General features: G+C 44.2%; 1 protein-coding gene across 1 annotated transcript in view; it reads left to right on the top strand.

Moving 5' to 3' along the window:
• Nucleotides 1–19,644, top strand: part of MUC6 (mucin 6, oligomeric mucus/gel-forming) — a 160,843-nt gene extending 141,199 nt beyond the window's left edge. The window contains exons 33-46 of the mRNA XM_050955973.1: nucleotides 1,256–1,552; nucleotides 2,508–2,999; nucleotides 3,466–3,504; nucleotides 4,783–5,274; nucleotides 6,229–6,720; nucleotides 7,676–8,167; nucleotides 9,123–9,614; nucleotides 10,570–11,055; nucleotides 12,011–12,502; nucleotides 13,458–13,949; nucleotides 14,905–15,396; nucleotides 16,352–16,843; nucleotides 17,799–18,290; nucleotides 19,280–19,644. Coding sequence (XP_050811930.1) covers nucleotides 1,256–1,552; nucleotides 2,508–2,999; nucleotides 3,466–3,504; nucleotides 4,783–5,274; nucleotides 6,229–6,720; nucleotides 7,676–8,167; nucleotides 9,123–9,614; nucleotides 10,570–11,055; nucleotides 12,011–12,502; nucleotides 13,458–13,949; nucleotides 14,905–15,396; nucleotides 16,352–16,843; nucleotides 17,799–18,290; nucleotides 19,280–19,644 — 6,107 coding nt within the window. The remainder of the gene's footprint in view (nucleotides 1–1,255; nucleotides 1,553–2,507; nucleotides 3,000–3,465; nucleotides 3,505–4,782; nucleotides 5,275–6,228; nucleotides 6,721–7,675; nucleotides 8,168–9,122; nucleotides 9,615–10,569; nucleotides 11,056–12,010; nucleotides 12,503–13,457; nucleotides 13,950–14,904; nucleotides 15,397–16,351; nucleotides 16,844–17,798; nucleotides 18,291–19,279) is intronic.
• Nucleotides 19,645–27,561: the final 7,917 nt, after the last annotated feature.

Raw genomic sequence — 27,561 nt, 5'->3', positions numbered from 1 at the left:
CAGTGCTGGTCAGTACTCCTTTTGTAAAATGAGAAAGAGTCTCCCTGAGCTCTGGAGTGCTCTCAATTAGTTTTATGGAACCTCTTGCTCCCGGCACCAGAGGAGGGAGAATGAATCATCTTCCCTTTGTGGGAAACAGCAGGGTTTGAATGTGGAGCAGCAGCATCTGCTAGTGCCCAAGGCAGCCACCAATTACACCAGGGCATCAATGCCAAACCAGGCCTCATAAGCTGCTCCAAGAAAGTGCTACTTCACTTATAAGTCTCTTGCCACCTGAGTCCTCTTTTAATAATAATAATAATAATAGAAGATATACCTATCTCCTAGAACTGGAAGGGACCTTGAACGGTCATTGAGTCCAGCCCGCTGCCTTCACCAGGAAGACCAAGTACTGATTTTTGCCTGAAATCCCTAAGTGGCCCTCTCAAGGATTGAGCTCACAACCTGGGTTTAGCACGCCAATGCTCAAACCACCGAGCTATCCCTTCCAATCTGTAAGTGACTTACAGATGGAACACGATTCCTTACTGTGTCCTTTGCCGAGCTATAACAAGTATCTCATGTGGGAATCACTATTGAGAATGCCCCCCCAACATGATGGACAATGCTTGAACTCTGTTGGGGGCGTAACACACAGCAGCCAACTACTCTAACTACCACTACACTAACACTGAGCTACACCTGAGATACTACTAACTGTTATCTAGAGGAAAAAAGAAAAATCTCTCAGAAAGCTGAGATTGAAAATGTGAAGTCTAGCTGAGGCGGGTGAGAATGAACTGGGGCTTGGGGTGGTGCAGCCATTATATAACTAAGGGAGAGGCTAGGGCCACAGGATATCAGCATTGCCCTATAGGTACTAGTAGGCAGAATTTTCTAGCTTCAGTGCACTGGGCACGCTAACTTACATGTGATACACAGTTCCATCTACTTAATGAAGAATCAAAGAAGTCTTCACTGAGAATGTGTGAAATGCAATTTTTCAAAACCAAATGACATGAACAAATTGGGGCAGATTTTCCAGAAAAATTAAGGTGGATGAAGGCACAGGGAATAGAAAATTTCAGCCAGATAATTAAAGTTGGCAAAGTTATAGCCAACTGTAAATAGGTCTTTACAAAAGGAAGCATTGGGCAACCTTAAAAATAAGTGGCATTAACAGCTGCACCTATCATTAGTTCATAGTTTGCAATATTGTAAATGTATTCTTCTATATATCATATTATTACTAATATAATACATTTTCTTTAAAAAGCAAAGAAACTTACAACTCCACGTATGACAACAACCATTACAACACCAACTATTACAAAGACATCACCAACTACTTCATCACTGCCTACTGCTTACACTAGGTCAACGAAAACCAGAAAAACTGCAATGCCAACTATACACACGACTGAACCTCTTACAATGACATATCCACCCACAAGCTCAACGGAGAGCACCACATCAGAGTCCACCACCCCAACCACCGTAAAAACAACTACACTGACAACAGTTTCTCCAACTACTACGACAACTAAGTCCACAACGCGAACAACACCAGCAGGTAAACACACTTCCACCATAGGAGATTAAAGCCCGTTCGTATGGGAAGTGTATGGTATAAACAGAGCATATTTTCTCTTCTAGGTAACTTGCTTTCTCTCACAACACAAAGCTCAATTTTCCAACATATCACACCTCCTTTTCAGATTCTTAAGCATTAGGGTTGCATAGATCCTTGTAGATATTTCACTCGAACTAATACCTGGGTACGGACACAGAGGCCAGTCCACCCACTTCATTCCAGTGCAATCCAGGCTCTATACCTTCCTGAGAAAGCCATATACTGAAAACCATTTCCTCTCAATGTAGCTGAGAGGAAAGAGCCCAGAAACTTTAAAATGGGTTACAGAAACAAATCAAACATTATGGCTGCTTTCTCTCTCATCGATGCACTCCGGTCCATTGATATTGTTTCCCAGTTAGCTCAGTTTCTCAGCCACTATTGATGATTTGGTAAGGTCTACTTCATTTAGTCACACTGACAGGATTCAAGCTTTTTTCTTTTCTTTACACTCTTGCTTTCCATGAAAAGAGTCACCTAGATATACTACCCTTGTCTCAAGGGGAGAGTTCCACAACTGGTGGGTAGAAACAGAGTTCTAGATCACCCTTGTTCATCGGTTTTCACTTCAGACGCTCAGAATGATTGAAAGTATCCCCACACAAACTACTTTCCCAACAAGTAAACACTCTTGGAAAGGGGTGGATTTTTAAAACGATTGGTAGTTAAGTCATTTATTGAAATGACTGGCCCATTCTCTATTATTAAAGAATGAGAGAGAGCCACTTCGCAATTGTTTGCAAAAAACAAATTCCATTCATCTAGCACAAAGCTGCCCCCATTCTAAAACCCCTGTTCATTATGATACAATTATTTACTCCTAGTAAACTCTTCTTCTACAATCCGCGATATTCTTGTCAACGTCACCATATCGATTCACATTTCTCCCTCACAGTAACTAAGACCGCAGAAACCCCAACAACGAGAAGTACCAGGAAAACAACACCAACCACATCTGTCTCTACAACATCCAAAACCACTGCGTCAACAGTATCCAGCCCAACCTCCTCAGCCAAAACAAGTCAAAGAAGCACAACTCTGACAAGGACTACATCTTCCACCAAGTCTACTGAAACCAGTACAACCGCCATACCAACTACACCCACAACCCTCACTCTCACCACGACTCCCTCCTCCACTAGCTCACCAGTGAGCACAACATCAAAGTCAACCCCTACCACTTCCACTACATTTACCACTCCCACCACAACCACCACACCAACTACACTCACAACCGTCACTCTGACGACGACGGCCCCAACCAGTACTTCTCCGGAGACCACCGCGTCTGAGTCCACTACCGCAAGCACCGTAAAAATAACTACGCTGACGACAGTTTCTCCAACTACTACGTCAACTAAGTCCACAACTGGGGCAACACCAACAGGTACATTTTAATCATTGCTATCATTCTGTACCTGGGCAATTACTAGTATAACAACTCGTTTTTACGCTACATAGGCTTCTTCAGCCAAACATAACTGAAGCGTTACACTTTGGCACCTAGATGGCGAAAGGCATGGGAAATATTTTTCTTCATTGGCCTTGCTCTCTGCTCCCCACCCCCTCCTGACCCCTGCCCAGCTCCTTCTGACATTTCTCTGTTCAGACTAATTGGCAAATGTCCCCTTCCACATTGCCCTGCAGTCACTCCCGACTAGAAGAGCATGGAGGCCCAATCATCTCGCTAGGAGGCGTAGCCCCATCTCCTTGCTGTGGTACTCACTGCCAACCTGCATTTACCAGTTAGTCCAATATAATTGCATTGATGGATAGTTTAGGAAGACCTGCTTCATTTAGTCACCTTCCCGGGATTCAACACTTTTTCTTTTCTTTTCACTCTTCCTTTGCAGGAAAAGAGCCAACGATACCTACTACTCCATCCTCACCTGGTGAGTTGACAGTCATTTCTAAAATAAGAGTTTCAGATTAGCCTTGCTCGTCTCAATTTTAGACCTTCGTATTGAGCCCTTTTAGATAAAGTTGCAAAGACAATTGGGGCAAAATCCCCTCTGGACGCTAAAAGAGCTCCCTGCACCTTAGATCTTTTCTGGGTCTAAAAAGCAGACACAGGGCTCCACAGAATTAGCTGTGCCCTGATCAGAAGAGCTAAACAGGTCTAGGGAGTTAACAAAGCATGAAGAACCCTACCCTGAGAGGTGAAGAAATGCCAGCTCCCACGCCTAACTTCAACAGAGGGAGTAGAACACATTCAGCATCATCCAACAATAGGGACCTAAACTTGCAAGAATAAATAATCCAGTATTCATTGTCAGTGGATTAGTAAATGTCTGCAAGCATAATCTCTTTTAGACACTTTTGGTGGCATAGAGATGAGAGTATCTCTCTCTGGAGGTATGGTGTAACCCAGAAAGCTTTAGATCAACGTACCTCAAAGAGGCAACAAACATAACACAAAACCTTCCAGAAAGACACACACTATCTTACAAAAGTCAGACATGGGTTGTTAATGCCCTATATTTCTTCCATCAGAAGGATATAAACCACCACAACAGATCACAAGATACTCCTACCCAGAAATGTCTGGGTTACTTTATAAAACAGGAAATGCACTTGTTTCTATGCGATTTTGTTATTTTCACAACATTAGCAGTTAAGATACTGATTGTAAGCTTTCCCAAATACAATACTAAAGATGTGAGGACACCGCTTCCAAATTATTAACCCAATTTTGCGCTTTTAATCTAGCACAGGGTTTGTCAAACAGGGGTCGCTGCTTCTGTAGGGAAAGCCCCTCGCGGACCGAGGCGGTGTCTTTACCTGCCCCTTCAGCAGGTCCAGCCGATCACGGCACCCACTGGCTGCGGAACGCTGCTCCGGGCCAATGGAAGCAGCGGCCAGTACGTCCCTCAGCCCACGCTGCTTCCAGCAGCTTCCATTGACCCGGAGGAGCGATCCGCAGCCAGTGGGAGCCGCGATCAGCCGGACCTGTGGATGAGTAAGAGAAACACACCTACCCGGCCCGCCAGGGCCTCTCTCTACAGAAACGAAGACCAAAGATTCAGAAACCCTGCTCCAGGACAACAGTACACTCACTGTAAAACTCCTGTTCATTATGATACAATTATTTACTCCTAGTAAACTCTTCCTCTGCAATCTGCCATATTCTTGTCAACGTCACCATATCGATTCACATTTCTCCCTCACAGTAACTAAGACCACAGAAACCCCAACAACGAGAAGTACCAGGAAAACAACACCAACCACATCTGTCTCTACAACCTCCAAAACCACTGCGTCAACAGAATCCAGCCCAACCTCCTCAGCCAAAACAAGTCGAAGAAGCACAACTCTGACAAGGACCACATCTTCCACCAAGTCTCCTGAAACCAGTACAACCGCCATACCAACTACACCCACAACCCTCACTCTCACCACGACTCCCTTCTCCGCTAGCTCACCAGAGAGCACAACATCAAAGTCAACCCCTACCACTTCCACTACCTTTACCACTCCCACCACAACCACCACACCAACTACACTCACAACCGTCACTCTGACGACGACGGCTCCGACCAGTACTTCTCCGGAGACCACCGCATCTGAGTCCACCACTGCAAGCACCGTAAAAATAACTACGCTGACGACAGTTTCTCCAACTACTACGTCAACTAAGTCCACAACGCGACCAGAACCAACAGGTAAACAAACCTCCACCATAGGAGATTGAAGCCCATTCATGTGGGAAGTGTATGGTATAAGCACAGCATATTTCCTCTTCTAGCTAACTTGCTTTCTCTCACAACACAAAGCTCACTCTTCCAACATATCGCACCTCCTTTTCAGATTCTTAAGCATTGGGTTGTATAGATCTTTGTAGATATTTCCCTCGAACTAATACCTGGGTATGGACACAGAGGCCAGTCCACCCAGTTCATTCCAGTGCAATCCAGGCTCTATACCTTCCTGAGAAAGCCATCTACTTAGAACCATTTCCTCTCAATGTGGCTGAAAGGAAGGGGACCTAGATACTTTAAAATGGATTGCAGATACAAATCAAACAATGTGGTTGATTTCTCTCTCGTCGGTGCACTCCAGTCCATTGATTCTGTTTCCCAGTTTGGTCATTTTCTCAGCCACTACTAATGATTTGGTAAGGTCTACTTCATTTAGTCACACTGACAGGATTCAGGCTTTTTTCTTTTCTTTATACTCCTGCTTTCCATGAAAAGAGTCAGCTAGATACACTACCCTTGTCTCAAGGGGAGAGTTCCACAATTGGTGTGTAGAAATAGAGTTCTAGATCAGCCTTGTTCATCTGTTTTGACTTCAGACCCTCAGAGTGATTGAAAGTATCCCCACACACACTACTTTCCTAACCAGTTAACAGTCTTGCATATGGGTGGATTTTTAAAACGGTTGGTATTTAAGTCATTTATTTCAACTGCTGGCCCATTCTCTGTTATTAAAGAATGAGAGAGATCCACTTCGCAATTGTTTACAAAAACAAATTCCATTGATCTAGCACAAAGCTGCCCCCATTCTAAAACCCCTGTCCATGATGATACAATTATTTACTCCTAGTAAACTCTTCCTCTGCAATCTGCCATATTCTTGTCAACGTCACCATATCGATTCACATTTCTCCCTCACAGTAACTAAGACCACAGAAACCCCAACAACGAGAAGTACCAGGAAAACAACACCAACCACATCTGTCTCTACAACCTCCAAAACCACTGCTTCAACAGAATCGAGCCCAACTTCCTCAGCCAAAACAAGTCGAAGAAGCACAACTCTGACAAGGACCACATCTTCCACCAAGTCTCCTGAAACCAGTACAACCGCCATACCAATTACACCCACAACCCTCACTCTCACCACGACTCCCTTCTCCACTACCTCACCAGAGACCACAACATCAAAGTCAACCCCTACCACTTCCACTACCTTTACCACTCCCACCACAACCACCACACCAACTACACTCACAACCGTCACTCTGACGACGACCGCCCCGACCAGTACTTCTCCGGAGACCACCGCCTCTAAGTCCACAACCGCAAGCACCGTAAAAATAACTACGCTGACGACAGTTTCTCCAACTACTACGTCAACTAAGTCCACAACGCGATCAACACCAACAGGTAAACAAACCTCCACCATAGGAGATTGAAGCCCATTCATGTGGGAAGTGTATGGTATAAAAACAGCATATTTCCTCTTCTAGCTAACTTGCTTTCTCTCACAACACAAAGCTCACTCTTCCAAAATATCGCACCTCCTTTTCAGATTCTTAAGCATTAGGGTTGTATAGATCCTGGTAGATATTTCACTCGAACTAATACCTGGGTATGGACACAGAGTCCAGTCCACTCCCTTCATTCCAGTGCAATCCAGGCTATATACCTTCCTGAGAAAGCCATGTACTGAAAATCATTTCCTCTCAATGTGGCTGAAAGGAAGGGGACCTAGATACTTTAAAATGGATTGCAGATACAAATCAAACAATCTGGTTGCTTTCTCTCTCGTCGATGCACTCCAGTCCATTGATTCTGTTTCCCAGTTTGGTCATTTTCTCAGCCACTACTGATGATTTGGTAAGGTCTACTTCATTTAGTCACACTGACAGGATTCAGGCTTTTTTCTTTTCTTTATACTCTTGCTTTCCATGAAAAGAGTCAGCTAGATATACTACCCTTGTCTCAAGGGGAGAGTTCCACAATTGGTGTGTAGAAATAGAGTTCTAGATCAGCCTTGTTCATCTGTTTTGACTTCAGACCCTCAGAGTGATTGAAAGTATCCCCACACACACTACTTTCCCAACCAGTTAACAGTCTTGCATATGGGTGGATTTTTAAAACGATTGGTAATTAAGTCATTTGTTTCAACTGCAGGCCCATTCTCTGTTATTAAAGAATGAGAGAGATCCACTTCGCAATTGTTTGCAAAAACAAATTCCATTGATCTAGCACAAAGCTGCCCCCATTCTAAAACCCCTGTCCATGATGATACAATTATTTACTCCTAGTAAACTCTTCCTCTGCAATCTGCCATATTCTTGTCAACGTCACCATATCGATTCACATTTCTCCCTCACAGTAACTAAGACCACAGAAACCCCAACAACGAGAAGTACCAGGAAAACAACACCAACCACATCTGTCTCTACAACCTCCAAAACCTCTGCGTCAACAGAATCCAGCCCAACCTCCTCAGCCAAAACAAGTCGAAGAAGCACAACTCTGACAAGGACCACATCTTCCACCAAGTCTCCTGAAACCAGTACAACCGCCATACCAATTACACCCACAACCCTCACTCTCACCACGACTCCCTTCTCCACTACCTCACCAGAGACCACAACATCAAAGTCAACCCCTACCACTTCCACTACCTTTACCACTCCCACCACAACCACCACACCAACTACACTCACAACCGTCACTCTGACGACGACGGCCCCGACCAGTACTTCTCCGGAGACCACCGCATCTGAGTCCACCACCGCAAGCACCGTAAAAATAACTACACTGACGACAGTTTCTCCAACTACTACGTCAACTAAGTCCACAACGCGATCAACACCAACAGGTAAACAAACCTCCACCATTGGAGATTGAAGCCCATTCATGTGGGAAGTGTATGGTATAAACATAGCATATTTCCTCTTCTAGCTAACTTGCTTTCTCTCACAACACAAAGCTCACTCTTCCAACATATCGCACCTCCTTTTCAGATTCTTAAGCATTAGGGTTGTATAGATCCTGGTAGATATTTCACTCGAACTAATACCTGGGTATGGACACAGAGGCCAGTCCACTCCCTTCATTCCAGTGCAATCCAGGCTCTATACCTTCCTGAGAAAGCCATATACTGAAAATCATTTCCTCTCAATGTGGCTGAAAGGAAGGGGACCTAGATACTTTAAAATGGATTGCAGATACAAATCAAACAATCTGGTTGCTTTCTCTCTCGTCGATGCACTCCAGTCCATTGATTCTGTTTCCCAGTTTGGTCATTTTCTCAGCCACTACTGATGATTTGGTCAGGTCTACTTCATTTAGTCACACTGACAGGATTCAGGCTTTTTTCTTTTCTTTATACTCTTGCTTTCCATGAAAAGAGTCAGCTAGATATACTACCCTTGTCTCAAGGGGAGAGTTCCACAATTGGTGTGTAGAAATAGAGTTCTAGATCAGCCTTGTTCATCTGTTTTGACTTCAGACCCTCAGAGTGATTGAAAGGATCCCCACACACACTACTTTCCCAACCAGTTAACAGTCTTGCATATGGGTGGATTTTTAAAATGGTTGGTAATTAAGTCATTTATTTCAACTGCTGGCCCATTCTCTGTTATTAAAGAATGAGAGAGATCCACTTCGCAATTGTTTGCAAAAACAAATTCCATTGATCTAGCACAAAGCTGCCCCCGTTCTAAAACCCCTGTCCATGATGATACAATTATTTACTCCTAGTAAACTCTTCCTCTGCAATCTGCCATATTTTTGTCAACATCACCATATCGATTCACATTTCTCCCTCACAGTAACTAAGACCACAGAAACCCCAACAACGAGAAGTACCAGGAAAACAACACCAACCACATCTGTCTCTACAACCTCCAAAACCACTGCGTCAACAGAATCCAGCCCAACCTCCTCAGCCAAAACAAGTCGAAGAAGCACAACTCTGACAAGGACCACATCTTCCACCAAGTCTCCTGAAACCAGTACAACCGCCATACCAATTACACCCACAACCCTCACTCTCACCACGACTCCCTTCTCCACTACCTCACCAGAGACCACAACATCAAAGTCAACCCCTACCACTTCCACTACCTTTACCACTCCCACCACAACCACCACACCAACTACACTCACAACCGTCACTCTGACGACGACGGCCCCGACCAGTACTTCTCCGGAGACCACCGCATCTGAGTCCACCACCGCAAGCACCGTAAAAATAACAACGCTGACGACAGTTTCTCCAACTACTACGTCAACTAAGTCCACAACGCGATCAACACCAACAGGTAAACAAACCTCCACCATAGGAGACTGAAGCCCATTCATATGGGAAGTGTATGGTATAAACACAGCATATTTCCTCTTCTAGCTAACTTGCTTTCTCTCACAACACAAAGCTCACTCTTCCAACATATCGCACCTCCTTTTCAGATTCTTAAGCATTAGGGTTTTATAGATCCTGGTAGATATTTCACTCGAACTAATACCTGGGTATGGACACAGAGTCCAGTCCACTCCCTTCATTCCAGTGCAATCCAGGCTCTATACCTTCCTGAGAAAGCCATATACTGAAAATCATTTCCTCTCAATGTGGCTGAAAGGAAGGGGACCTAGATACTTTAAAATGGATTGCAGATACAAATCAAACAATCTGGTTGCTTTCTCTCTCGTCGATGCACTCCAGTCCATTGATTCTGTTTCCCAGTTTGGTCATTTTCTCAGCCACTACTGATGATTTGGTCAGGTCTACTTCATTTAGTCACACTGACAGGATTCAGGCTTTTTTCTTTTCTTTATACTCTTGCTTTCCATGAAAAGAGTCAGCTAGATATACTACCCTTGTCTCAAGGGGAGAGTTCCACAATTGGTGTGTAGAAATAGAGTTCTAGATCAGCCTTGTTCATCTGTTTTGACTTCAGACCCTCAGAGTGATTGAAAGGATCCCCACACACACTACTTTCCCAACCAGTTAACAGTCTTGCATATGGGTGGATTTTTAAAACGGTTGGTATTGAAGTCATTTATTTCAACTGCTGGCCCATTCTCTGTTATTAAAGAAGGAGAGAGATACACTTCGCAATTGTTTACAAAAACAAATTCCATTGATCTAGCACAAAGCTGCCCCCATTCTAAAACCCCTGTCCATGATGATACAATTATTTACTCCTAGTAAACTCTTCCTCTGCAATCTGCCATATTCTTGTCAACGTCACCATATCGATTCACATTTCTCCCTCACAGTAACTAAGACCACAGAAACCCCAACAACGAGAAGTACCAGGAAAACAACACCAACCACATCTGTCTCTACAACCTCCAAAACCACTGCTTCAACAGAATCCAGCCCAACCTCCTCAGCCAAAACAAGTCGAAGAAGCACAACTCTGACAAGGACCACATCTTCCACCAAGTCTCCTGAAACCAGTACAACCGCCATACCAATTACACCCACAACCCTCACTCTCACCACGACTCCCTTCTCCACTACCTCACCAGAGACCACAACATCAAAGTCAACCCCTACCACTTCCACTACCTTTACCACTCCCACCACAACCACCACACCAACTACACTCACAACCGTCACTCTGACGACGACGGCCCCGACCAGTACTTCTCCGGAGACCACCGCATCTGAGTCCACCACCGCAAGCACCGTAAAAATAACTACGACAGTTTCTCCAACTACTACGTCAACTAAGTCCACAACGCGATCAACACCAACAGGTAAACAAACCTCCACCATAGGAGATTGAAGCCCATTCATGTGGGAAGTGTATGGTATAAACACAGCATATTTCCTCTTCTTGCTAACTTGCTTTCTCTCACAACACAAAGCTCACTCTTCCAACATATCGCACCTCCTTTTCAGATTCTTAAGCATTAGGGTTGTATAGATCCTGGTAGATATTTCACTCGAACTAATACCTGGGTATGGAAACAGAGGCCAGTCCACTCCCTTCATTCCAGTGCAATCCAGGCTCTATACCTTCCTGAGAAAGCCATATACTGAAAATCATTTCCTCTCAATGTGGCTGAAAGGAAGGGGACCTAGATACTTTAAAATGGATTGCAGATACAAATCAAACAATCTGGTTGCTTTCTCTCTCGTCGATGCACTCCAGTCCATTGATTCTGTTTCCCAGTTTGGTCATTTTCTCAGCCACTACTGATGATTTGGTCAGGTCTACTTCATTTAGTCACACTGACAGGATTCAGGCTTTTTTCTTTTCTTTATACTCTTGCTTTCCATGAAAAGAGTCAGCTAGATATACTACCCTTGTCTCAAGGGGAGAGTTCCACAATTGGTGTGTAGAAATAGAGTTCTAGATCAGCCTTGTTCACCTGTTTTGACTTCAGACCCTCAGAGTGATTGAAAGGATCCCCACACACACTACTTTCCCAACCAGTTAACAGTCTTGCATATGGGTGGATTTTTAAAACGGTTGGTAATTAAGTCATTTATTTCAACTGCTGGCCCATTCTCTGTTATTAAAGAATGAGAGAGATCCACTTCGCAATTGTTTGCAAAAACAAATTCCATTGATCTAGCACAAAGCTGCCCCCATTCTAAAACCCCTGTCCATGATGATACAATTATTTACTCCTAGTAAACTCTTCCTCTGCAATCTGCCATATTCTTGTCAACGTCACCATATCGATTCACATTTCTCCCTCACAGTAACTAAGACCACAGAAACCCCAACAACGAGAAGTACCAGGAAAACAACACCAACCACATCTGTCTCTACAACCTCCAAAACCACTGCGTCAACAGAATCCAGCCCAACCTCCTCAGCCAAAACAAGTCAAAGAAGCACAACCCTGACAAGGACCACATCTTCCACCAAGTCTCCTGAAACCAGTACAACCGCCATACCAATTACACCCACAACCCTCACTCTCACCACGACTCCCTTCTCCACTACCTCACCAGAGACCACAACATCAAAGTCAACCCCTACCACTTCCACTACCTTTACCACTCCCACCACAACCACCACACCAACTACACTCACAACCGTCACTCTGACGACGACGGCCCCGACCAGTACTTCTCCGGAGACCACCGCATCTGAGTCCACCACCGCAAGCACCGTAAAAATAACTACGCTGACGACAGTTTCTCCAACTACTACGTCAACTAAGTCCACAACGCGATCAACACCAACAGGTAAACAAACCTCCACCATAGGAGATTGAAGCCCATTCATGTGGGAAGTGTATGGTATAAACACAGCATATTTCCTCTTCTTGCTAACTTGCTTTCTCTCACAACACAAAGCTCACTCTTCCAACATATCGCACCTCCTTTTCAGATTCTTAAGCATTAGGGTTGTATAGATCCTGGTAGATATTTCACTCGAACTAATACCTGGGTATGGAAACAGAGGCCAGTCCACTCCCTTCATTCCAGTGCAATCCAGGCTCTATACCTTCCTGAGAAAGCCATATACTGAAAATCATTTCCTCTCAATGTGGCTGAAAGGAAGGGGACCTAGATACTTTAAAATGGATTGCAGATACAAATCAAACAATCTGGTTGCTTTCTCTCTCGTCGATGCACTCCAGTCCATTGATTCTGTTTCCCAGTTTGGTCATTTTCTCAGCCACTACTGATGATTTGGTCAGGTCTACTTCATTTAGTCACACTGACAGGATTCAGGCTTTTTTCTTTTCTTTATACTCTTGCTTTCCATGAAAAGAGTCAGCTAGATATACTACCCTTGTCTCAAGGGGAGAGTTCCACAATTGGTGTGTAGAAATAGAGTTCTAGATCAGCCTTGTTCACCTGTTTTGACTTCAGACCCTCAGAGTGATTGAAAGGATCCCCACACACACTACTTTCCCAACCAGTTAACAGTCTTGCATATGGGTGGATTTTTAAAACGGTTGGTAATTAAGTCATTTATTTCAACTGCTGGCCCATTCTCTGTTATTAAAGAATGAGAGAGATCCACTTCGCAATTGTTTGCAAAAACAAATTCCATTGATCTAGCACAAAGCTGCCCCCGTTCTAAAACCCCTGTCCATGATGATACAATTATTTACTCCTAGTAAACTCTTCCTCTGCAATCTGCCATATTCTTGTCAACGTCACCATATCGATTCACATTTCTCCCTCACAGTAACTAAGACCACAGAAACCCCAACAACGAGAAGTACCAGGAAAACAACACCAACCACATCTGTCTCTACAACCTCCAAAACCACTGCGTCAACAGAATCCAGCCCAACCTCCTCAGCCAAAACAAGTCGAAGAAGCACAACTCTGACAAGGACCACATCTTCCACCAAGTCTCCTGAAACCAGTACAACCGCCATACCAATTACACCCACAACCCTCACTCTCACCACGACTCCCTTCTCCACTACCTCACCAGAGACCACAACATCAAAGTCAACCCCTACCACTTCCACTACCTTTACCACTCCCACCACAACCACCACACCAACTACACTCACAACCGTCACTCTGACGACGACGGCCCCGACCAGTACTTCTCCGGAGACCACCGCATCTGAGTCCACCACCGCAAGCACCGTAAAAATAACTACGCTGACGACAGTTTCTCCAACTACTACGTCAACTAAGTCCACAACGCGATCAACACCAACAGGTAAACAAACCTCCACCATAGGAGATTGAAGCCCATTCATGTGGGAAGTGTATGGTATAAACACAGCATATTTCCTCTTCTTGCTAACTTGCTTTCTCTCACAACACAAAGCTCACTCTTCCAACATATCGCACCTCCTTTTCAGATTCTTAAGCATTAGGGTTGTATAGATCCTGGTAGATATTTCACTCGAACTAATACCTGGGTATGGAAACAGAGGCCAGTCCACTCCCTTCATTCCAGTGCAATCCAGGCTCTATACCTTCCTGAGAAAGCCATATACTGAAAATCATTTCCTCTCAATGTGGCTGAAAGGAAGGGGACCTAGATACTTTAAAATGGATTGCAGATACAAATCAAACAATCTGGTTGCTTTCTCTCTCGTCGATGCACTCCAGTCCATTGATTCTGTTTCCCAGTTTGGTCATTTTCTCAGCCACTACTGATGATTTGGTCAGGTCTACTTCATTTAGTCACACTGACAGGATTCAGGCTTTTTTCTTTTCTTTATACTCTTGCTTTCCATGAAAAGAGTCAGCTAGATATACTACCCTTGTCTCAAGGGGAGAGTTCCACAATTGGTGTGTAGAAATAGAGTTCTAGATCAGCCTTGTTCAACTGTTTTGACTTCAGACCCTCAGAGTGATTGAAAGGATCCCCACACACACTACTTTCCCAACCAGTTAACAGTCTTGCATATGGGTGGATTTTTAAAACGGTTGGTAATTAAGTCATTTATTTCAACTGCTGGCCCATTCTCTGTTATTAAAGAATGAGAGAGATCCACTTCGCAATTGTTTGCAAAAACAAATTCCATTGATCTAGCACAAAGCTGCCCCCGTTCTAAAACCCCTGTCCATGATGATACAATTATTTACTCCTAGTAAACTCTTCCTCTGCAATCTGCCATATTCTTGTCAACGTCACCATATCGATTCACATTTCTCCCTCACAGTAACTAAGACCACAGAAACCCCAACAACGAGAAGTACCAGGAAAACAACACCAACCACATCTGTCTCTACAACCTCCAAAACCACTGCGTCAACAGAATCCAGCCCAACCTCCTCAGCCAAAACAAGTCGAAGAAGCACAACTCTGACAAGGACCACATCTTCCACCAAGTCTCCTGAAACCAGTACAACCGCCATACCAATTACACCCACAACCCTCACTCTCACCACGACTCCCTTCTCCACTACCTCACCAGAGACCACAACATCAAAGTCAACCCCTACCACTTCCACTACCTTTACCACTCCCACCACAACCACCACACCAACTACACTCACAACCGTCACTCTGACGACGACGGCCCCGACCAGTACTTCTCCGGAGACCACCGCATCTGAGTCCACCACCGCAAGCACCGTAAAAATAACTACGCTGACGACAGTTTCTCCAACTACTACGTCAACTAAGTCCACAACGCGATCAACACCAACAGGTAAACAAACCTCCACCATAGGAGATTGAAGCCCATTCATGTGGGAAGTGTATGGTATAAACACAGCATATTTCCTCTTCTTGCTAACTTGCTTTCTCTCACAACACAAAGCTCACTCTTCCAACATATCGCACCTCCTTTTCAGATTCTTAAGCATTAGGGTTGTATAGATCCTGGTAGATATTTCACTCGAACTAATACCTGGGTATGGAAACAGAGGCCAGTCCACTCCCTTCATTCCAGTGCAATCCAGGCTCTATACCTTCCTGAGAAAGCCATATACTGAAAATCATTTCCTCTCAATGTGGCTGAAAGGAAGGGGACCTAGATACTTTAAAATGGATTGCAGATACAAATCAAACAATCTGGTTGCTTTCTCTCTCGTCGATGCACTCCAGTCCATTGATTCTGTTTCCCAGTTTGGTCATTTTCTCAGCCACTACTGATGATTTGGTCAGGTCTACTTCATTTAGTCACACTGACAGGATTCAGGCTTTTTTCTTTTCTTTATACTCTTGCTTTCCATGAAAAGAGTCAGCTAGATATACTACCCTTGTCTCAAGGGGAGAGTTCCACAATTGGTGTGTAGAAATAGAGTTCTAGATCAGCCTTGTTCATCTGTTTTGACTTCAGACCCTCAGAGTGATTGAAAGGATCCCCACACACACTACTTTCCCAACCAGTTAACAGTCTTGCATATGGGTGGATTTTTAAAACGGTTGGTAATTAAGTCATTTATTTCAACTGCTGGCCCATTCTCTGTTATTAAAGAATGAGAGAGATCCACTTCGCAATTGTTTGCAAAAACAAATTCCATTGATCTAGCACAAAGCTGCCCCCATTCTAAAACCCCTGTCCATGATGATACAATTATTTACTCCTAGTAAACTCTTCCTCTGCAATCTGCCATATTCTTGTCAACGTCACCATATCGATTCACATTTCTCCCTCACAGTAACTAAGACCACAGAAACCCCAACAACGAGAAGTACCAGGAAAACAACACCAACCACATCTGTCTCTACAACCTCCAAAACCACTGCGTCAACAGAATCCAGCCCAACCTCCTCAGCCAAAACAAGTCGAAGAAGCACAACTCTGACAAGGACCACATCTTCCACCAAGTCTCCTGAAACCAGTACAACCGCCATACCAATTACACCCACAACCCTCACTCTCACCACGACTCCCTTCTCCACTACCTCACCAGAGACCACAACATCAAAGTCAACCCCTACCACTTCCACTACCTTTACCACTCCCACCACAACCACCACACCAACTACACTCACAACCGTCACTCTGACGACGACGGCCCCGACCAGTACTTCTCCGGAGACCACCGCATCTGAGTCCACCACCGCAAGCACCGTAAAAATAACTACGCTGACGACAGTTTCTCCAACTACTACGTCAACTAAGTCCACAACGCGATCAACACCAACAGGTAAACAAACCTCCACCATAGGAGATTGAAGCCCATTCATGTGGGAAGTGTATGGTATAAACACAGCATATTTCCTCTTCTTGCTAACTTGCTTTCTCTCACAACACAAAGCTCACTCTTCCAACATATCGCACCTCCTTTTCAGATTCTTAAGCATTAGGGTTGTATAGATCCTGGTAGATATTTCACTCGAACTAATACCTGGGTATGGAAACAGAGGCCAGTCCACTCCCTTCATTCCAGTGCAATCCAGGCTCTATACCTTCCTGAGAAAGCCATATACTGAAAATCATTTCCTCTCAATGTGGCTGAAAGGAAGGGGACCTAGATACTTTAAAATGGATTGCAGATACAAATCAAACAATCTGGTTGCTTTCTCTCTCGTCGATGCACTCCAGTCCATTGATTCTGTTTCCCAGTTTGGTCATTTTCTCAGCCACTACTGATGATTTGGTCAGGTCTACTTCATTTAGTCACACTGACAGGATTCAGGCTTTTTTCTTTTCTTTATACTCTTGCTTTCCATGAAAAGAGTCAGCTAGATATACTACCCTTGTCTCAAGGGGAGAGTTCCACAATTGGTGTGTAGAAATAGAGTTCTAGATCAGCCTTGTTCATCTGTTTTGACTTCAGACCCTCAGAGTGATTGAAAGGATCCCCACACACACTACTTTCCCAACCAGTTAACAGTCTTGCATATGGGTGGATTTTTAAAACGGTTGGTAATTAAGTCATTTATTTCAACTGCTGGCCCATTCTCTGTTATTAAAGAATGAGAGAGATCCACTTCGCAATTGTTTGCAAAAACAAATTCCATTGATCTAGCACAAAGCTGCCCCCATTCTAAAACCCCTGTCCATGATGATACAATTATTTACTCCTAGTAAACTCTTCCTCTGCAATCTGCCATATTCTTGTCAACGTCACCATATCGATTCACATTTCTCCCTCACAGTAACTAAGACCACAGAAACCCCAACAACGAGAAGTACCAGGAAAACAACACCAACCACATCTGTCTCTACAACCTCCAAAACCACTGCGTCAACAGAATCCAGCCCAACCTCCTCAGCCAAAACAAGTCGAAGAAGCACAACTCTGACAAGGACCACATCTTCCACCAAGTCTCCTGAAACCAGTACAACCGCCATACCAATTACACCCACAACCCTCACTCTCACCACGACTCCCTTCTCCACTACCTCACCAGAGACCACAACATCAAAGTCAACCCCTACCACTTCCACTACCTTTACCACTCCCACCACAACCACCACACCAACTACACTCACAACCGTCACTCTGACGACGACGGCCCCGACCAGTACTTCTCCGGAGACCACCGCATCTGAGTCCACCACCGCAAGCACCGTAAAAATAACTACGCTGACGACAGTTTCTCCAACTACTACGTCAACTAAGTCCACAACGCGATCAACACCAACAGGTAAACAAACCTCCACCATAGGAGATTGAAGCCCATTCATGTGGGAAGTGTATGGTATAAACACAGCATATTTCCTCTTCTTGCTAACTTGCTTTCTCTCACAACACAAAGCTCACTCTTCCAACATATCGCACCTCCTTTTCAGATTCTTAAGCATTAGGGTTGTATAGATCCTGGTAGATATTTCACTCGAACTAATACCTGGGTATGTTCACAGAGGCCAGTCCACTCCCTTCATTCCAGTGCAATCCAGGCTCTATACCTTCCTGAGAAAGCCATATACTGAAAATCATTTCCTCTCAATGTGGCTGAAAGGAAGGGGACCTAGATACTTTAAAATGGATTGCAGATACAAATCAAACAATCTGGTTGCTTTCTCTCTCGTCGATGCACTCCAGTCCATTGATTCTGTTTCCCAGTTTGGTCATTTTCTCAGCCACTACTGATGATTTGGTCAGGTCTACTTCATTTAGTCACACTGACAGGATTCAGGCTTTTTTCTTTTCTTTATACTCTTGCTTTCCATGAAAAGAGTCAGCTAGATATACTACCCTTGTCTCAAGGGGAGAGTTCCACAATTGGTGTGTAGAAATAGAGTTCTAGATCAGCCTTGTTCACCTGTTTTGACTTCAGACCCTCAGAGTGATTGAAAGGATCCCCACACACACTACTTTCCCAACCAGTTAACAGTCTTGCATATGGGTGGATTTTTAAAACGGTTGGTAATTAAGTCATTTATTTCAACTGCTGGCCCATTCTCTGTTATTAAAGAATGAGAGAGATCCACTTCGCAATTGTTTGCAAAAACAAATTCCATTGATCTAGCACAAAGCTGCCCCCGTTCTAAAACCCCTGTCCATGATGATACAATTATTTACTCCTAGTAAACTCTTCCTCTGCAATCTGCCATATTCTTGTCAACGTCACCATATCGATTCACATTTCTCCCTCACAGTAACTAAGACCACAGAAACCCCAACAACGAGAAGTACCAGGAAAACAACACCAACCACATCTGTCTCTACAACCTCCAAAACCACTGCGTCAACAGAATCCAGCCCAACCTCCTCAGCCAAAACAAGTCGAAAGAAGCACAACTCTGACAAGGACCACATCTTCCACCAAGTCTCCTGAAACCAGTACAACCGCCATACCAATTACACCCACAACCCTCACTCTCACCACGACTCCCTTCTCCACTACCTCACCAGAGACCACAACATCAAAGTCAACCCCTACCACTTCCACTACCTTTACCACTCCCACCACAACCACCACACCAACTACACTCACAACCGTCACTCTGACGACGACGGCCCCCGACCAGTACTTCTCCGGAGACCACCGCATCTGAGTCCACCACCGCAAGCACCGTAAAAATAACTACGCTGACGACAGTTTCTCCAACTACTACGTCAACTAAGTCCACAACGCGATCAACACCAACAGGTAAACAAACCTCCACCATAGGAGATTGAAGCCCATTCATGTGGGAAGTGTATGGTATAAACACAGCATATTTCCTCTTCTTAGCTAACTTGCTTTCTCTCACAACACAAAGCTCACTCTTCCAACATATCGCACCTCCTTTTCAGATTCTTAAGCATTAGGGTTGTATAGATCCTGGTAGATATTTCACTCGAACTAATACCTGGGTATGGGAAACAGAGGCCAGTCCACTCCCTTCATTCCAGTGCAATCCAGGCTCTATACCTTCCTGAGAAAGCCATATACTGAAAATCATTTCCTCTCAATGTGGCTGAAAGGAAGGGGACCTAGATACTTTAAAATGGATTGCAGATACAAATCAAACAATCTGGTTGCTTTCTCTCTCGTCGATGCACTCCAGTCCATTGATTCTGTTTCCCAGTTTGGTCATTTTCTCAGCCACTACTGATGATTTGGTCAGGTCTACTTCATTTAGTCACACTGACAGGATTCAGGCTTTTTTCTTTTCTTTATACTCTTGCTTTCCATGAAAAGAGTCAGCTAGATATACTACCCTTGTCTCAAGGGGAGAGTTCCACAATTGGTGTGTAGAAATAGAGTTCTAGATCAGCCTTGTTCATCTGTTTTGACTTCAGACCCTCAGAGTGATTGAAAGGATCCCCACACACACTACTTTCCCAACCAGTTAACAGTCTTGCATATGGGTGGATTTTTAAAACGGTTGGTAATTAAGTCATTTATTTCAACTGCTGGCCCATTCTCTGTTATTAAAGAATGAGAGAGATCCACTTCGCAATTGTTTGCAAAAACAAATTCCATTGATCTAGCACAAAGCTGCCCCCGTTCTAAAACCCCTGTCCATGATGATACAATTATTTACTCCTAGTAAACTCTTCCTCTGCAATCTGCCATATTCTTGTCAACGTCACCATATCGATTCACATTTCTCCCTCACAGTAACTAAGACCACAGAAACCCCAACAACGAGAAGTACCAGGAAAACAACACCAACCACATCTGTCTCTACAACCTCCAAAACCACTGCGTCAACAGAATCCAGCCCAACCTCCTCAGCCAAAACAAGTCGAAGAAGCACAACTCTGACAAGGACCACATCTTCCACCAAGTCTCCTGAAACCAGTACAACCGCCATACCAATTACACCCACAATCCTCACTCTCACCACGACTCCCTTCTCCACTACCTCACCAGAGACCACAACATCAAAGTCAACCCCTACCACTTCCACTACCTTTACCACTCCCACCACAACCACCACACCAACTACACTCACAACCGTCACTCTGACGACGACGCCCCCGACCAGTACTTCTCCGGAGACCACCGCATCTGAGTCCACCACCGCAAGCACCGTAAAAATAACTACGCTGACGACAGTTTCTCCAACTACTACGTCAACTAAGTCCACAACGCGATCAACACCAACAGGTAAACAAACCTCCACCTTAGGAGATTGAAGCCCATTCATGTGGGAAGTGTATGGTATAAACACAGCATATTTCCTCTTCTAGCTAACTTGTTTTCTCTCACAACACAAAGCTCACTCTTCCAACATATCGCACCTCCTTTTCAGATTCTTAAGCATTAGGGTTGTATAGATCCTGGTAGATATTTCACTCGAACTAATACCTGGGTATGTTCACAGAGGCCAGTCCACTCCCTTCATTCCAGTGCAATCCAGGCTCTATACCTTCCTGAGAAAGCCATATACTGAAAATCATTTCCTCTCAATGTGGCTGAAAGGAAGGGGACCTAGATACTTTAAAATGGATTGCAGATACAAATCAAACAATCTGGTTGCTTTCTCTCTCGTCGATGCACTCCAGTCCATTGATTCTGTTTCCCAGTTTGGTCATTTTCTCAGCCACTACTGATGATTTGGTCAGGTCTACTTCATTTAGTCACACTGACAGGATTCAGGCTTTTTTCTTTTCTTTATACTCTTGCTTTCCATGAAAAGAGTCAGCTAGATATACTACCCTTGTCTCAAGGGGAGAGTTCCACAATTGGTGTGTAGAAATAGAGTTCTAGATCAGCCTTGTTCATCTGTTTTGACTTCAGACCCTCAGAGTGATTGAAAGGATCCCCACACACACTACTTTCCCAACCAGTTAACAGTCTTGCATATGGGTGGATTTTTAAAACGGTTGGTAATTAAGTCATTTATTTCAACTGCTGGCCCATTCTCTGTTATTAAAGAATGAGAGAGATCCACTTCGCAATTGTTTGCAAAAACAAATTCCATTGATCTAGCACAAAGCTGCCCCCGTTCTAAAACCCCTGTCCATGATGATACAATTATTTACTCCTAGTAAACTCTTCCTCTGCAATCTGCCATATTCTTGTCAACGTCACCATATCGATTCACATTTCTCCCTCACAGTAACTAAGACCACAGAAACCCCAACAACGAGAAGTACCAGGAAAACAACACCAACCACATCTGTCTCTACAACCTCCAAAACCACTGCGTCAACAGAATCCAGCCCAACCTCCTCAGCCAAAACAAGTCGAAGAAGCACAACTCTGACAAGGACCACATCTTCCACCAAGTCTCCTGAAACCAGTACAACCGCCATACCAATTACACCCACAACCCTCACTCTCACCACGACTCCCTTCTCCACTACCTCACCAGAGACCACAACATCAAAGTCAACCCCTACCACTTCCACTACCTTTACCTCTCCCACCACAACCACCACACCAACTACACTCACAACCGTCACTCTGACGACGACGGCCCCGACCAGTATTTCTCCGGAGACCACCGCATCTGAGTCCACCACCGCAAGCACCGTAAAAATAACTACGCTGACGACAGTTTCTCCAACTACTACGTCAACTAAGTCCACAACGCGATCAACACCAACAGGTAAACAAACCTCCACCATAGGAGATTGAAGCCCATTCATGTGGGAAATGTATGGTATAAACACAGCATATTTCCTCTTCTAGCTAACTTGCTTTCTCTCACAACACAAAGCTCACTCTTCCAACATATCGCACCTCCTTTTCAGATTCTTAAGCATTAGGGTTGTATAGATCCTGGTAGATATTTCACTCGAACTAATACCTGGGTATGGACACAGAGGCCAGTCCACTCCCTTCATTCCAGTGCAATCCAGGCTCTATACCTTCCTGAGAAAGCCATATACTGAAAATCATTTCCTCTCAATGTGGCTGAAAGGAAGGGGACCTAGATACTTTAAAATGGATTGCAGATACAAATCAAACAATCTGGTTGCTTTCTCTCTCGTCGATGCACTCCAGTCCATTGATTCTGTTTCCCAGTTTGGTCATTTTCTCAGCCACTACTGATGATTTGGTCAGGTCTACTTCATTTAGTCACACTGACAGGATTCAGGCTTTTTTCTTTTCTTTATACTCTTGCTTTCCATGAAAAGAGTCAGCTAGATATACTACCCTTGTCTCAAGGGGAGAGTTCCACAATTGGTGTGTAGAAATAGAGTTCTAGATCAGCCTTGTTCACCTGTTTTGACTTCAGACCCTCAGAGTGATTGAAAGGATCCCCACACACACTACTTTCCCAACCAGTTAACAGTCTTGCATATGGGTGGATTTTTAAAACGGTTGGTAATTAAGTCATTTATTTCAACTGCTGGCCCATTCTCTGTTATTAAAGAATGAGAGAGATCCACTTCGCAATTGTTTGCAAAAACAAATTCCATTGATCTAGCACAAAGCTGCCCCCGTTCTAAAACCCCTGTCCATGATGATACAATTATTTACTCCTAGTAAACTCTTCCTCTGCAATCTGCCATATTCTTGTCAACGTCACCATATCGATTCACATTTCTCCCTCACAGTAACTAAGACCACAGAAACCCCAACAACGAGAAGTACCAGGAAAACAACACCAACCACATCTGTCTCTACAACCTCCAGAACCTCTGCGTCAACAGAATCCAGCCCAACCTCCTCAGCCAAAACAAGTCGAAGAAGCACAACTCTGACAAGGACCACATCTTCCACCAAGTCTCCTGAAACCAGTACAACCGCCATACCAATTACACCCACAACCCTCACTCTCACCACGACTCCCTTCTCCACTACCTCACCAGAGACCACAACATCAAAGTCAACCCCTACCACTTCCACTACCTTTACCACTCCCACCACAACCACCACACCAACTACACTCACAACCGTCACTCTGACGACGACGGCCCCGACCAGTACTTCTCCGGAGACCACCGCATCTGAGTCCACCACCGCAAGCACCGTAAAAATAACTACGCTGACGACAGTTTCTCCAACTACTACGTCAACTAAGTCCACAACGCGATCAACACCAACAGGTAAACAAACCTCCACCATAGGAGATTGAAGCCCATTCATGTGGGAAATGTATGGTATAAACACAGCATATTTCCTCTTCTAGCTAACTTGCTTTCTCTCACAACACAAAGCTCACTCTTCCAACATATCGCACCTCCTTTTCAGATTCTTAAGCATTAGGGTTGTATAGATCCTGGTAGATATTTCACTCGAACTAATACCTGGGTATGGACACAGAGGCCAGTCCACTCCCTTCATTCCAGTGCAATCCAGGCTCTATACCTTCCTGAGAAAGCCATATACTGAAAATCATTTCCTCTCAATGTGGCTGAAAGGAAGGGGACCTAGATACTTTAAAATGGATTGCAGATACAAATCAAACAATCTGGTTGCTTTCTCTCTCGTCGATGCACTCCAGTCCATTGATTCTGTTTCCCAGTTTGGTCATTTTCTCAGCCACTACTGATGATTTGGTCAGGTCTACTTCATTTAGTCACACTAACAGGATTCAGGCTTTTTTCTTTTCTTTATACTCTTGCTTTCCATGAAAAGAGTCAGCTAGATATACTACCCTTGTCTCAAGGGGAGAGTTCCACAATTGGTGTGTAGAAATAGAGTTCTAGATCAGCCTTGTTCATCTGTTTTGACTTCAGACCCTCAGAGTGATTGAAAGGATCCCCACACACACTACTTTCCCAACCAGTTAACAGTCTTGCATATGGGTGGATTTTTAAAACGGTTGGTAATTAAGTCATTTATTTCAACTGCTGGCCCATTCTCTGTTATTAAAGAATGAGAGAGATCCACTTCGCAATTGTTTGCAAAAACAAATTCCATTGATCTAGCACAAAGCTGCCCCCGTTCTAAAACCCCTGTCCATGATGATACAATTATTTACTCCTAGTAAACTCTTCCTCTGCAATCTGCCATATTCTTGTCAACGTCACCATATCGATTCACATTTCTCCCTCACAGTAACTAAGACCACAGAAACCCCAACAACGAGAAGTACCAGGAAAACAACACCAACCACATCTGTCTCTACAACCTCCAGAACCTCTGCGTCAACAGAATCCAGCCCAACCTCCTCAGCCAAAACAAGTCGAAGAAGCACAACTCTGACAAGGACCACATCTTCCACCAAGTCTCCTGAAACCAGTACAACCGCCATACCAATTACACCCACAACCCTCACTCTCACCACGACTCCCTTCTCCACTACCTCACCAGAGACCACAACATCAAAGTCAACCCCTACCACTTCCACTACCTTTACCACTCCCACCACAACCACCACACCAACTACACTCACAACCGTCACTCTGACGACGACGGCCCCGACCAGTACTTCTCCGGAGACCACCGCATCTGAGTCCACCACCGCAAGCACCGTAAAAATAACTATGCTGACGACAGTTTCTCCTACTGCTACGTCAACTAAGTCCACAACGCGATCAACACCAACAGGTAAACAAACCTCCACCATAGGAGATTGAAGCCCATTCATGTGGGAAATGTATGGTATAAACACAGCATATTTCCTCTTCTAGCTAACTTGCTTTCTCTCACAACACAAAGCTCACTCTTCCAACATATCGCACCTCCTTTTCAGATTCTTAAGCATTAGGGTTGTATAGATCCTGGTAGATATTTCACTCGAACTAATACCTGGGTATGGACACAGAGGCCAGTCCACTCCCTTCATTCCAGTGCAATCCAGGCTCTATACCTTCCTGAGAAAGCCATATACTGAAAATCATTTCCTCTCAATGTGGCTGAAAGGAAGGGGACCTAGATACTTTAAAATGGATTGCAGATACAAATCAAACAATCTGGTTGCTTTCTCTCTCGTCGATGCACTCCAGTCCATTGATTCTGTTTCCCAGTTTGGTCATTTTCTCAGCCACTACTGATGATTTGGTCAGGTCTACTTCATTTAGTCACACTGACAGAATTCAGGCTTTTTTCTTTTCTTTATACTCTTGCTTTCCATGAAAAGAGTCAGCTAGATATACTACCCTTGTCTCAAGGGGAGAGTTCCACAATTGGTGTGTAGAAATAGAGTTCTAGATCAGCCTTGTTCATCTGTTTTGACTTCAGACCCTCAGAGTGATTGAAAGGATCCCCACACACACTACTTTCCCAACCAGTTAACAGTCTTGCATATGGGTGGATTTTTAAAATGGTTGGTAATTAAGTCATTTATTTCAACTGCTGGCCCATTCTCTGTTATTAAAGAATGAGAGAGATCCACTTCGCAATTGTTTGCAAAAACAAATTCCATTGATCTAGCACAAAGCTGCCCCCGTTCTAAAACCCCTGTCCATGATGATACAATTATTTACTCCTAGTAAACTCTTCCTCTGCAATCTGCCATATTCTTGTCAACGTCACCATATCGATTCACATTTCTCCCTCACAGTAACTAAGACCACAGAAACCCCAACAACGAGAAGTACCAGGAAAACAACACCAACCACATCTGTCTCTACAACCTCCAAAACCACTGCGTCAACAGAATCCAGCCCAACCTCCTCAGCCAAAACAAGTCGAAGAAGCACAACTCTGACAAGGACCACATCTTCCACCAAGTCTCCTGAAACCAGTACAACCGCCATACCAATTACACCCACAACCCTCACTCTCACCACGACTCCCTTCTCCACTACCTCACCAGAGACCACAACATCAAAGTCAACCCCTACCACTTCCACTACCTTTACCACTCCCACCACAACCACCACACCAACTACACTCACAACCGTCACTCTGACGACGACGGCCCCGACCAGTATTTCTCCGGAGACCACCGCATCTGAGTCCACCACCGCAAGCACCGTAAAAATAACTACGCTGACGACAGTTTCTCCAACTACTACGTCAACTAAGTCCACAACGCGATCAACACCAACAGGTAAACAAACCTCCACCATAGGAGATTGAAGCCCATTCATGTGGGAAGTGTATGGTATAAACACAGCATATCTCCTCTTCTTGCTAACTTGCTTTCTCTCACAACACAAAGCTCACTCTTCCAACATATCGCACCTCCTTTTCAGATTCTTAAGCATTAGGGTTGTATAGATCCTGGTAGATATTTCACTCGAACTAATACCTGGGTATGGAAACAGAGGCCAGTCCACTCCCTTCATTCCAGTGCAATCCAGGCTCTATACCTTCCTGAGAAAGCCATATACTGAAAATCATTTCCTCTCAATGTGGCTGAAAGGAAGGGGACCTAGATACTTTAAAATGGATTGCAGATACAAATCAAACAATCTGGTTGCTTTCTCTCTCGTCGATGCACTCCAGTCCATTGATTCTGTTTCCCAGTTTGGTCATTTTCTCAGCCACTACTGATGATTTGGTCAGGTCTACTTCATTTAGTCACACTGACAGGATTCAGGCTTTTTTCTTTTCTTTATACTCTTGCTTTCCATGAAAAGAGTCAGCTAGATATACTACCCTTGTCTCAAGGGGAGAGTTCCACAATTGGTGT

The sequence above is a fragment of the Gopherus flavomarginatus genome, chromosome 5 (assembly GCF_025201925.1).
Source record: "Gopherus flavomarginatus isolate rGopFla2 chromosome 5, rGopFla2.mat.asm, whole genome shotgun sequence".
NCBI classification, from domain to species: Eukaryota; Metazoa; Chordata; order Testudines; family Testudinidae; genus Gopherus; species Gopherus flavomarginatus.
The sequence above is the reverse complement of the archived record's forward strand: the minus strand, read 5'-3'. Positions and strand labels throughout refer to the sequence as shown.